The sequence below is a fragment of the Sciurus vulgaris genome (genome assembly GCF_902686455.1).
Source record: "Sciurus vulgaris genome assembly, chromosome: 1".
Lineage (NCBI taxonomy): Eukaryota > Metazoa > Chordata > Mammalia > Rodentia > Sciuridae > Sciurus > Sciurus vulgaris.
Window position 1 is genome coordinate 75,637,781 of NC_136461.1, and position 13,004 is coordinate 75,650,784.

Here is a 13,004-nt window from a genome sequence, read left to right on the forward strand (position 1 = left end):
GATAAGTCATATAAATTATACATTTAAAATGAATTAAAAGATTTGTGAATAGATGATCATTATTTCTTTCATAAACCCAAATGTAGATGGTTAAAGATTGATGATGAAGAAAGAAAAGCAGTTTACGAGGTAAACATTTCAGAGAGTAGACTGCGATGTCCTAAGGAGTATTGTGGTGAGTAACAGTTACCTTTTCTCAAAGTTCATCATGGAAAGAACATTGATAAATGAGGCCTTAGCTTAAATAGTATGAGAGATCCTTAGAAAAGTAAAAGTAGAATTCCCATGTAACCCAACAATCTCACTTCTGGGTACAAATCCAGAAGAACTGAAATGGGTATGCCAAAAAGATACCTCCCTGCTCACTGCAGCGCTGTACCCAATAGCCAGGATATGGAATTAACCTAGATGTCCATCCACACATGAATGGATAAGAAAATGTGGTGTATGTATAAAATAAAGTATTCAGCTTTAGGAGTGATGAGTGATCACATGAGTGATCCTAGAGGACATTATGCTAAGCGAAATGCCTTGGGATCCACTTACGGAATCTAAAAAGCTGAACTTAAAGCAGTAGAAGAGGATGATGTCTACCAGAGGACTGGTGGGGATGGGTGGTGGGTGGGGAGAAGAGAGATGTTGATCAAAGGGTACAAAGTTTCTGTTAGGCAGGAGGAATAAGCTTTAGTGATCTTTTGTACAGAATGGTGACTCAAAAACTATGTATCATATATATCAGATTGTCCAGAGTAGATTTTAAGTGTTTCATCACAAAAAAGTGGCATGTGAAGTAATGTACTTGCTCATTAGCTTGATTGATCATTTCATGTTGTAAACAAAGAACAAAGAATCACATTGCACTCTCTAAATATAGAGAATTATTATTTTCAGTTAAAAATTCTTTTTTAAGTGCCCTCACCTTGTGGTACAGGGGCAGATGGACGGTGGGGATGAGTTGGTTACCCTGGGTTGTAAGCAGAGGAAGACCTGTGGTTGGTAGGCAAAAGGAGAAAGCTAGAGATAACTTAGTTGTTAAAGATCCAAGAGACAGGTGATAGTTGGCTCTTTAAGGAAGAGTGTGAGGGGGGAGAAGAAACCAAAAAAGAAGGAGGGACTAAGAAAGACCTAGAACAGTTCAATAAAGGAATCATTTTGAAGGGAGGGTCATAATAGCCAGCATGCAATGATGCAAAGCTCATAGGATTATAATCGCATTACATAGGAGTAGTTCTCACTGTTGTGGTGAAAGCAGAAAGGTTAGTTTACAGCAAGGTGACATTTGAACAAGCTAAACTGAAGAAAGGTCCAAAGGTAATGGGTAAAACCAGAAGACAAAAGATCAATTAGGTCTTAAGAAAAATGAAAAAAGGATGTCCAACTAGTGAAATTCAATTGGACACTTTTTAGTTCTTTTATAAAGGAGTCCTAGCTTTTGCAGTCATTAAGATATCCACTAAACATCTGAACTTGAAACTTCAGTTGGAAATTAGACCCCCTGCCAGCACTCTGATCTTAAGGGGTTTGGAAAACAGGGTGGAAAACAGAGAGAGAGAGAGGCAATTTTCATCAGTGTCTGCCGTCATCTAAAGGGATATTCAAAATCACATTTCAGATGAAATGAGCATGAGCAATATATTCACCTGGTGCTTCCAAATCCCAGGGAAAGTTAATTAGCCACTTGAGGGATGCAGTTACAATTTCTCTACCATAGATGCACTATGGGTAAAGGGCAAAAAGTTGGAATCACTTCTACCAAGAATGAGATTTGTTTATGTACTGGATTTAAGCTCTGGTTTTCCACCCAGGTGAAAAATGAAACTAGAAACACACGCTCCATGGTTGCACCTGATTCACTTCTTGCTTGAGCAAGGTCATCTACAACTGCCATCAGGCCTGCTATTTTCCAGGTAAACTCACTCAATCTTTCCCCAGAGGGCTCCAGAGTATTCATCAATATTTTGCCCAAGAGGACAGGTTACTTTTCCCTAGATCTTAAGAGGTAGGTGTGCCTTCTCCCAACTCCCTATCTCTGGAAGATCCACCAACACTTGCTTCACTTGGTTATTTCAAATCTGCCCCTACTGAGCACATTTTCATTGTTGCAGCTTCAGAAAATTCTAAAGAGTGAATTTCATTTCTATTGCTAAAAATGTTTTTTTTTTTAAATCGGAATGCTTTAAGTATATCAAATATCATATATATCCAAAATAATCAACCTCTTGTTTCAAGCTTACTCAAAATCTCTCTTAGCTTGTGCAGACAATCTAATTGTGTGCAACTGTTTTGTCTCTTAAAGCACGACACAGCTAACACATCATGAACAGTAGGCACATACTCCTTTTAGCAAATCCTGTTACTATATAAAGTTTTCAGCCCAATGGTCACAGGTGCAAGAGGCAGTGTGTCCACAGTTCTCAATCACATTCTATTTTATTATGAGCTATTTCAGCCAGTGTGATCTATAATACATGTATCGGGGTTTGTGCTCTTTCAGAAGTTTCAGCCAGTGTCTATATGCCTTTGCCTTGGTGTTCCTGTGAGGAGGAGAGCCTCAGGGAGGGGTGGAAGAAATTGGAAAATATAAATAACAAATCAAAAATTACAATTGATTGGATAAACAATTTCCCTTAGTCTGTTTCTTAATAAGTGATCGATTTTATGATCAATATTCATTATTTCCCAGAACATACCAAACTGCTTATTGAACAAATGAATGGTTGAAACTACAATGACACAGAATCAAAAAGGTGAACCAATTTCTTTAATAACATGGGTTGAACAGACTGTCTCATCTTACCTAGTTGTTCCACATCAATGCACTTTTCTGCATAGCCTTTTGGAAAAAGGCTGAAGTTCAGGAAAACAGGGGAGGTAATTCATTACACATTAAAAGAAATGGGTTACAGGAGCATGTGTCTATAAGTGTGAGGGCTGAGCCGCAGTTTGTGCTGGACTGTCTTTGTTCAAGTCTCTGAGCTGTCAAACCAGGCTCTCCCTAAAGGTACTGCCTTTTGAAGTTGTTGCTCTCCTTGGATATATAATGAGTCCAGAAGCCCAGAGCATATTCACTTTTTAGAAATATTTTTTATTGGAATTCAGGAAGATAACTCACCAACAGTTGGATTGAAATAATTGAAGTCAAATCAACCACCTGATAGTTGACCTAATTTTGTTTGTTTGCTCTCAGATCTCTTTCAAAGCATTGAAATGAACCTAACCAATTCTGATCAACTATTAAAAGCACACAGAATATTCTACTCTGTGACTCCCTTCATCTTCTTGAAATAGTATGACGGCCAAAATATTTTCAAGTGACTGTCACTGTCCCGAGTCTTCTTGGTTTCCAGTGGTCTTGTGGACATACGTAGAGGAAAGGAGCAATTGCACTGGCAGCTAGTGCTAGTGCTAACTTCACCAACTGATAACACTAATGTATGAACAGCACCAATATTTGCAGAGGGAGTCTGCAGGATCTCAGATTGATGAGGAACCCTCACGAGCGGCTCCAGCTGCGGTTACGGTGACTTCCCTGCCCCTTCCAGGAGAATGAAGAGCCAACAGCACCTTGTTCGTCCCCTTTCAGGCTGGCTCTCCTTTCTCTTCTCTGATAGTCTCACAGTGTCTTCAACAACTGCCTAATTACCTGGCTCTATGAGAAACGCTGGACTGATCAATTATGAAAGCAACAAATGATTAACTAGTTTCTTTCCTTTTTTTCTTTGAAACCACATCACTTACTTCAAGTCAGTCATCCAAGGCTTATCCAAACTACTTAGGAAAATCTCATTAAATCAGGCTCTCCTAATTAGAAATTAGATAATTCTGACAGGAGCAAAGCTAAAGTTTACCTTTGTACTGTCTATAAAAAAATATTTTTGCAAAGCAAAGATATAACATAAACAAGACTTAATGATTTTCTGAATCTAAAGTTCTAAGATAGATTCAATGTTCTCTTAAGTATCTTGACAGCAAGTTGTCAACCCTGAAGCTATCTTCATTCTGTGTGTAAACCTCCACCTACAGAAAATACTCCAAGCCTTAATTGTTAAACATTCTTATCTATCACTAAGGAAAGTCCCGGTAAAGACTTTACAAGGTAACATAATTGGAGTCTCGTTGTAATTAAAGCTATTTTAATATATGCATAAATGTCTCATTTATACTGCATCATCAGGAATTCATACAAGTGAAGTTTTCAGACAACTGAGATTTTTATTTTAAGCAGCAATACTTATTTATTTTAATGAGGGAGGTATAGCAGAGTGATTAAATCTGAGTACTAAAGCTGAGTCTACTTGCCTGCACCTTGGGCAAATTAATATCTTTTTGCCTGAGGTTCCTCATCTGTAAAATGGGAGTAATAATGGTAACTCTTCATGATGTTTTGCTGAGGATTTAATGAGATAATGTATTTTTTTAAAGCCTTTGATCAATGTCTCTTTCATAGTAAATGCTCAATAAGTACAAATTACCATTATTTAATCCTTCCTGAAAGAACTTAGAAAAATATATTGTATAAGCATTTGCCTTGTCAAACAGAGTGCACTGAGCATAACTGAACCCGTTCTTGCTTTTTTTAAAAAATCACCATAATGAAAATAACTGTAATGCCTTGGGGGGACCATTTTTTATTTTTATTTATGCATATTAAATTATCATACTTATGTTGGTCTCTAAGAGTTCTTCATCTCTCTCTTTTCATTGCTGCTTAATATCTGCTATCAATATGTACCTAGTGTTTCTAATCAAGTAACTTATTTTAGACACTCTGGTCCAGGTGAGGTTCTGTGAGCAATGCATGCTCTCCTATAAATTATGTGTGCTTTGTGGAAGCTGTTTTCCATATTGCTAGTAAGAACTTTCTCATGTTCTCCTGAATTTAGAGTCTAGTCTTGATGGTTGAATTTTATGGACATCTGTGTTCTCCATAAGCACTGTGCTACCATATTTAAAAGCCCTGGGTTCATATTCAAAGTTCCATAGTCCAGAATTTTCACTGATACTGGTTATCCTCCAGTTAATAAACTTTTGTAGAATTAGTTTATGAATCATAGTCTCCTTTTAATTGATAAACGGTCACTGTACTCAGAGTGACTTATTAGTATCCTGTGGAAGATAATACTCATAATGCCCTGTTTTTTACCTACCACCCACTTTCATCTATGAGTTACAGCCATCTAAAAATTGTATAAGTTGGGGAGTATTTTTGAGTAGAATCTTTCCCCAGTCATTCATCATCTAATCTGAAGTCTCTCAAATAAGACTCACATCAGAAAAATGAGATATGGAAAACTGTTAACAGCAAAGTCTCCAAGCATGGTAAGTGCATTCCTCTAATACGTTTACATCCATCAGCATCAGATTCAGCACAAATGGAGTACAAACTTCATCTTACATGTGGTATTTTTTCATCTCATGGGGTGTAACATAAGCTGATGTGGCGTTCAGTTTTTACAGAACATAGATGTGTTTTTACTTAGCAACGGAGAACATGTTTTCTACAGAGAAGAACAGAAAGATGTCAAAAACATTTCTGCTCTAAAATATCACCTCAGAAAATGCCCATCCTGTTCCTCTCCATGTCAAATATAAAGGAACCATGAGATAGTTACATTGTTCCATGGTGATCATTTGTGATCATGAATACCAAAAGACATCATCTACTGGCGGAGACTTCTCAGGTCTGGTGGTAGTATTTCAGCAGGGTTATGGTGGGAATGAAAGCAGGAAAGAAACGAAGAGAAAGGCTGAGGTGATGGCATCACCAGCTCAGAAACTAAAACAATATGGTGAACAAAATAGAATCTCTTCCTTCTACTGCCAGGCTCAAAATAGAATAAGATTAAAACAGCTAGCAACCCCAAGTAACTTTCATGAAAAGATTTGTAGAGTCTTTGAAAATACTGCTTTTGCCTCTAACCTGATATGGAGAATTACTATAGTACATTTAAACTAAATATCACCTCAGTCTCCCCCATTAAAAAAAAAAAAAAAATGGCATGGTCCAGAAAAGCCATTTGAACACTTTAAATGACCTCAGATTGGATTCCAGGCTATATTCATCATCCAAGGAACAGCAACCAACCATCCATGAGATGACACCATCCTTGGGTCCAAACCCTGTTCTTTGCCCAAACACCTTAACCTTGGCTGGAGTCTGTGTCCTGGCTCCAGGTTGAAGCCCAGCCATGCCCAGGCCCAACACATCTCCTTCTGGTGGGCCCAGCACACAGTTGTGCTCTGATCCGGAATGACAGGTCAGCAGCTGTGGCTGGGTTGCCCTACATTACAGTTTCTAAGTCTCTCAAGAGTGTGAAAAAGAGCTTACTGTCACAAAACCTCAGAATTTGTTTATTATTTTCCTAGCTTGCCATGCTTGTGCATTATCCACTGTGTCTCTCCTTCAATTCCAATAATCACCTACTGCGAAGGGGCCCAGAGTATTTACTTTGTTTATGTTCTCACCCTATCAAAACCTATTCTTGAAAAAGTTGAATTCATTCATCCTGAGTGACATAATTAGTTCAAGTACTTCCATCACTAGAGGAGATTCACATTATCATAGGTATCAATGCTGTAAAGGCAGTTGTAATTTGGGAAACTTAAGGTGATGTACTCGGGTAATGTTAGTTCTTCTACTCATATGTATTTTTCATGTACAAAAGTTCAAAGTTTTACTAATATTTAATGTAGATATTGACTCTGACATCCTCACTCCATCTGCTGTGCAAGTGGTCAAATGTCACATAAGCTACATGAAATGACCTGAGCAAAGAACAGGAAGTTCCCAGTGTAGAAGCCTTGACAAAGTTGCCTTTAGGACATCAGATCACTCAGTTTTTTGTGATGTTGAGCAATTTGCTTAGGCTTCCTTCAGGAAATTGGTGTGTTATGTTTTAAGGTGCTAACTAAGTCTCATAAAGTAGATAAGATTAAACATTTATGCAAAGAAGTTGAAGGCAAAGTGTCAGAGTCCAACAAGATTAACAATAATCATGATAGCCAGTGTAAAATCTTTAAAATATAGTGAAATATTTACAATTCCTGGTAATGAGATAAAAAGAGACATTGGAAATCTTTTATATCCTACAGAGGTTAGCTGGTTATCTCACAAACAATAATTGGAAAAATCTTGTGAAACTTCAATATAAGTTTGTATTTTTCTTTTGCAAAAAGACAAGGGACATAAATCTGATGATATTTTTTGGAAGAAAATGTACTCAATCTGGTGCTTAGGTTTTTAACTTGATGTTGTAATCATGGATAAGAAATACTGTATTTAAAAAAATAAAAACTAAAACTTGGACTATGGAAAGAATAATTGGCATTAAGAATCATTTCCATTGTAATACAATTTTACTACTGAAAATGATATGTCTGTCACCTATAAAAAGCTCCCATATCTTCACACTTCTTAACAACTCCAAAACAGAATGTTATAACCTGCTTAAAAATCCTGTAGATAAAATGCTCAGAGGGATTTAAATTCATTTGCTAAAATTAGAAGAATGTACATCTTCTAATTAGTTCACAAAGACAACTGGGTAACATCAGGGAAGATGGACATTTGCTTGTTAGGGACCGCACAAATCTAAAGTCTGTGCAACAATGGAGGAGACTAAGATCTGGACATCACGAACTAGTCCATGCAACCAGAGTGACTTTTTCCCATTAGACCCACACTTTGATTAAGTGCTCTACAGCCATTAAAACCAAACTTTAAAACAAGCTGAATTAGAACCAGAAGTCATGTCATAAAGTATTTAACCAAGATGATAAAACATTTTGAAAGGTAACTAATCATCATCATAATAACAATTTTATGAAAGCAAAAGGCTCTGTACTATTATTAAATATATTTTCAGTTTTGTCTCCTCCAGTCAAAATATGTGTATATTCTTTTATGTATTAACATATTCACACAATTATATATATATATATATATATAACTTATAAATCAATAAATAAACATTTTGAATAAGCACTCAAAATTTTATGGACATAATACATAATTTTAGAACTTTGGCTGACTTGTTTTAGGAGATTACACTTTATTCCCTTCATCTGTTCTTTTAAGTAGTATTCCTCAGGTGGCAGTTCAGATTTTCATAAGTAAATGAAAAGCATGATCAGAGGGAGCTCTTTCCTTTCCCCTCTGAGAGTAACTCAGAATCCATGTATGTGAGAAACAATGGTGTTCCGCCTCTGAGCTAAATCAGGTAAGAGTGCGGGGTTAACAGACATAAGAAAAATTTGTGCACAACTGGGTTAGTCTAAAGTGGAAAAACATGATATTTCCGTTTATTTTTTTCCAAAAGTCTTTCTTGAGTGCCTACAGGCTACAACCCAGGTGCTAGAAAAACAGTTGCCTTAAACTAATTCATTCCTGGAAGAAGTAGACATAGCTCACCTCCCCTCTGCCTACAAGAACTCCACCTTAGAAATAAGGAAACCAGTAGCCACTTCGTGAAACAGTTATACAAATCGCATTTGCTATGTGCCTTTAAATTGCAGGGAGCAGAAGTGCACCTGTGATTTTAAAATATTCCTAACAGTGTCCTCTGAATATGCTCCACCTTCAGCTACAAACATTCTGCCGGCAAATGCTATTCCAGTCACTCTATTCCTTCCTCAGCCCTTCTGTTCCTCTGCCCACACGTTTCACGGAACTACCAGAAGCCACCAGGCAGGCAGCTGCCACAAAGCGCCAAGCAAGGATGATGATTTTAACTTCTTGAGGGACAGTTTCCAAATGCCAGAAAATGCAGAATCAAAGAAAATTAGCCATTCTGACAATCACACAGTGCAGACAAGAGGGCAAGTTCGATTCTGCCCCGTTAAAGGAAAGGGCAAGTGTTTCAAGATCTCATTTGTGTACTTCTGGTTCAGAAACATGTTCCCTGAAAATATGCTGGCAAAATCACTCAAACCTTTCATACAGTCTTGAGAAAGTACCAAAAATCTGTAAAACAGGCTTCACGTTGCACAACGCACTCCCATAGGAGATGAGCTCTGTGATTTCCATTTTCTCCCTAGACTCTTTTCCCCAACTTCCAAAGAAATTCTGCTATCGGAATCTGAATAAAAGCAATGTAAAGCAACAAGGTACATTGTTTAAGAATTAAATATGTATGTAGAGAAAGTATAAAGAAATGCACCAACCAATTTCATTATCACAATTACCTTGCAGAGGGAGAGGTCAGCAGAATCATCAGAGGGTGGTGCTCTCCATCAGCAGGTACAGTTTGTATCTTAAGTTGGGGAGGTGGGTAGTACATGGCTGTCACAAGTTTTTATACCTTTTGAGGGTCTTTAATATGGTGTACAATAGTTTTTTAAAACCCTGATGTCTTCTATATTGCACTAGCTTTTGGTGTGATGATCTTCTTGAGCCCAGGATCAGATAAACCTACAATCAGAACCAGCTCAATAACTTACCAGCTGAGCAACCTGAGGCAATTTCTCTCTCAGCATTGGTTTTACTCATCTGAAAAATATGCAGAAATAACAGTATCTATGGAAGATGGTTGGGAAAAATAAATTAAATCACACATGCAAGAACTTTGTAATGTGCCTAGCATATAGGAAGTACTCAGTAAATGTTAGCTATTATCAGTAATTATTTTATGCTTTCTCAGCAACCTTCCTGATACTCCTATAACTGCATTCACGAAGCATCTCTTTTCATCTTCCATTTTTGAAAGAATAAGCAAAGTATAAAGCATCAAAAGATGTGAAAAGTTACCAGAGCAAACCAGACCCTATGAGCACGATTCTTCATTCCTTTGGGACCAATTCCACACCCCCAATGCTTTAAGACAGACATCTTCCATGTCAGAAAAGTTTTGCTCCTTTCAGTTTCAGGAACTGGGAATGTATTGGCTCTGGTGTTAATGCACCAAAAAGAGATTTATTTTCCACTATTAGGAAAAGATCTAATGTAAAAATAACCCCACTATGAGTTAGATACCATAGACTTACACTTAGCATGTATGCTTCCCCACAATTCTACATGAGAACATTGTATGTACACATATAGTGATCACAGTTGAGAACTCGGTGTCGGTATCTTTAGTTGTCATAAACCAAGACACTTCTATAGCACAAAAGGCAACTTTAAAGAGTTCCGCTTCAAGGCGAAACTGTCCAGAACTTACCAATACTGCCCAGCAGCATAAACCATCCATAGATTCTCCCTATTGAAAGGTCTCCTGTGGAACAATCCAACCCCAGCATACAATGGAGTGCATTCAGTCACTAACTTGCCATCTCCACTGACAAGCTGGCTGTTCTCCATGGATGGAGGATGGCTCTGTGTGAGACCAAAGAGGTAATTTCAGCAGCAGCATCAATCGCTTGGCTAGTTGTTATCGGCATTGCTCAGGGAGCCACGAGGGTGGAGATGATCCAGGAGAGGTTTCAAAGCCTTTGCTGGTAACATAAAGACCACAGCTGCTGCCTGACCAGTGGCCATGGCCGATGAACATGCCAAGACACTTTCTATTTTCACTTGATTGTGTTCACTCCCCTAGGGGTGTTAAATCTACCCATGTTAAATGTGAAAGTTTCACTTTACATACACTTACCCCCGTGTAAAATGCATGTAAAACTGCTACATTTTCCTTTGGAGCTGCCTCATCCAGAAACCCTAAGGATTTGTGCCCTCCAGTTTTCCAAGATCTGGTTGATAAATGAAGAAGGCCACTCCTTTTGTCTTTTAGGTTGATTATCCTGGATCCTTAAGATAAACTGACTCAATTATTATCATTGACTTTCAGCTCTTAGCCACAACCCACACAGGTCAATCTCAGACTCTGTTATTGTGATCGGGTTCTCCTATTAACTGACATTTTATCAATCTAGGATTTGGTTCTAGAGAGATTTCTGTAAGCAAAAGTCCAAGTTGCTATTTCAAATCACTATTTCCCATTTGACCTATACTTAACCCATGATGGGAATTCCCTGTCTGAAAAAAAATCTTGTAAGATGTGTACCTGGATAGTTATCTCTAATTTATTACCTAAAGATGCTGCAGTTGTCCAGCTCAGAATGTCAAGGAGTAGCTGGTGCTTCATTACCCAAGGCAACGTTTCACTTCATCAGAACTTGGCCTCTCTATGGTGTCCAACTCCTCACTCCCATGCTATTCCCTCTGAAATCATTCTTCCAAATCCATGGCACATAATATCAGCATGAATGAGTCTCATATTCAGAGGTCAACAATACTTTAGCTAGTTTGTATGAAGCATAATGTACCAGCAGCCAGAAAGTCTTCTATTACATAAAGACTGAGACCTTAGTCCACAGGAATTTACACTCTTAGACAAAAGCAGTTCAGATGAAAAGATATTGATTTCAAACACACGAACCATAATTTAAGCATTGAAACAAAACATACAGTTCCGTCTTTAAACATGTCTTTAAGCTTGTTTTGACATAAAATTCTCCTTGCTTTTCTGAGTTTGCCTCAAAAGAATCCTATTTCTCTGAAAGCTCTGTATAAGGAAAGACTAGTGGGGTTGGTCTGAGCTCTGGGACAATTATGACTCAAAATAAGCAGACTGGCATTCTGAATATCATGCACATAAAGTTGCAATTATGACAATGTCTTGAAAATTAATATCAAAAAGTGTATGAATGGGCCTAGTACGTTGGCTAGCAAATAATAATAAGTACTCAATACATCCAAAAGAACTCAAGTCATTTTGTCATACATTTATGATTTTACTATTTTCTCTGTCAAATAACTATATAAAAGGGAATGAATCTTTTCCTTGCACTAATTATAGTAACTCTAACTCTAAAAATAAATCGAAAATGGAGTCATACATAGTATTTCAAGATGAAAATTGAAAAAATCTTATACTAGCCTGCAACTGGAGAACTGTTAACCAAAACTTACTTCTAAATTTCCAATGCATTAAGATATCTATTTTCATGTAGTACAAAGAATCATTACAATCGCCTTAAAAATAAAAAAACTCTCACTAGATTAAAAAACAAGTAATTAAGAAATATAATTATTTACACAATTCTTCTCTGGCAGCCATCTTGATTCCTGCCCTGGTATATTGTTCTAAGACAATAAAGATAGAATGCGGAAACTCTTTACTAATGAAACACTTTAAATGAGCTCCTTAAATACTTTTAACTAGCATTTAATTTATTTTTAATCAGGTGCTTATCATTTGTTAAATAAATTCCAAAGGCCCCAGGATTCCACAGCCCTTAGATAGGCTAATCTCCCATTGGGAAGCAACACATATTAAATAGTTGCTAAACCTTGGTAAATACACTTTTAATAATTAATTCTAGAAGTATTTAACTTGCAGTAATATACCGGATATTTCAGCAATATTGTAATCCATGGGATATTGCCGAGGGATTTCTCAGATTAACACATTTGGGTCCCCGAGTCCCATCTGTATACCTCTATCTGAATTAACAGCAGGTGATTCAACACATGGCTACCAGCTCCATGTGTCTGAGTGACCAATGATTTTATTACCATATCAGTGAGATCAAATCAGCGAAATGCATCAGCTGAGGAAATGCTTAGTAAGGGATGAGACAGACGGTGACTTACAAGTCAACCTGGGTTTTCAAAAATGATAACTACTGAAAAGAAAAATTACTTTTCCTGTTGAGATGTGTAAATATTATGTAGATATTCTAACTCAATCTCTATGATGGATGGTGCTCAATTTTAAACATATTTCAGTAATGCCTTAATTTAATAGAATAGAAGATACACAAGATGTTGAAGGATCAAGGTGAGAATAAATTTTCTTGCACAGATGGTTTAGTCTTGTTCTAAAAATCCATGGGATTCTTTATATCCCACACTAAGAGGATAAAAAAGTGGGGAGGGTTTCTTTCTTTTCATCTTTAAAAAATATATGTATTATAAATAACTACTTTGATACCTTCTGCATAGCTGGTCCTGTTCCTATTAGCCCTTTTTGACATGGCTGTCCTTCCTGATCCTCCCCCAATTTGGTATA

General features: G+C 37.1%; 1 protein-coding gene across 15 annotated transcripts in view; it reads right to left on the reverse strand.

Moving 5' to 3' along the window:
* LOC306668201 (uncharacterized protein) overlaps positions 1–13,004 on the reverse strand; it is a 528,324-nt gene that overhangs the window by 37,462 nt on the left and 477,858 nt on the right. For 2 of the 15 annotated variants that reach the window (XR_013765764.1, XM_079151404.1), the window contains exon 5: positions 9,439–9,487. The exons of the other annotated variants lie outside the window; for them this stretch is intronic. Coding sequence is in view for 1 of the 2 variants with exons in the window: in XM_079151404.1 (XP_079007530.1) it covers positions 9,439–9,487 (49 nt within the window). In the remaining variant the exon portion in view is untranslated. The remainder of the gene's footprint in view (positions 1–9,438; positions 9,488–13,004) is intronic. 15 annotated transcript variants of the gene reach the window in all.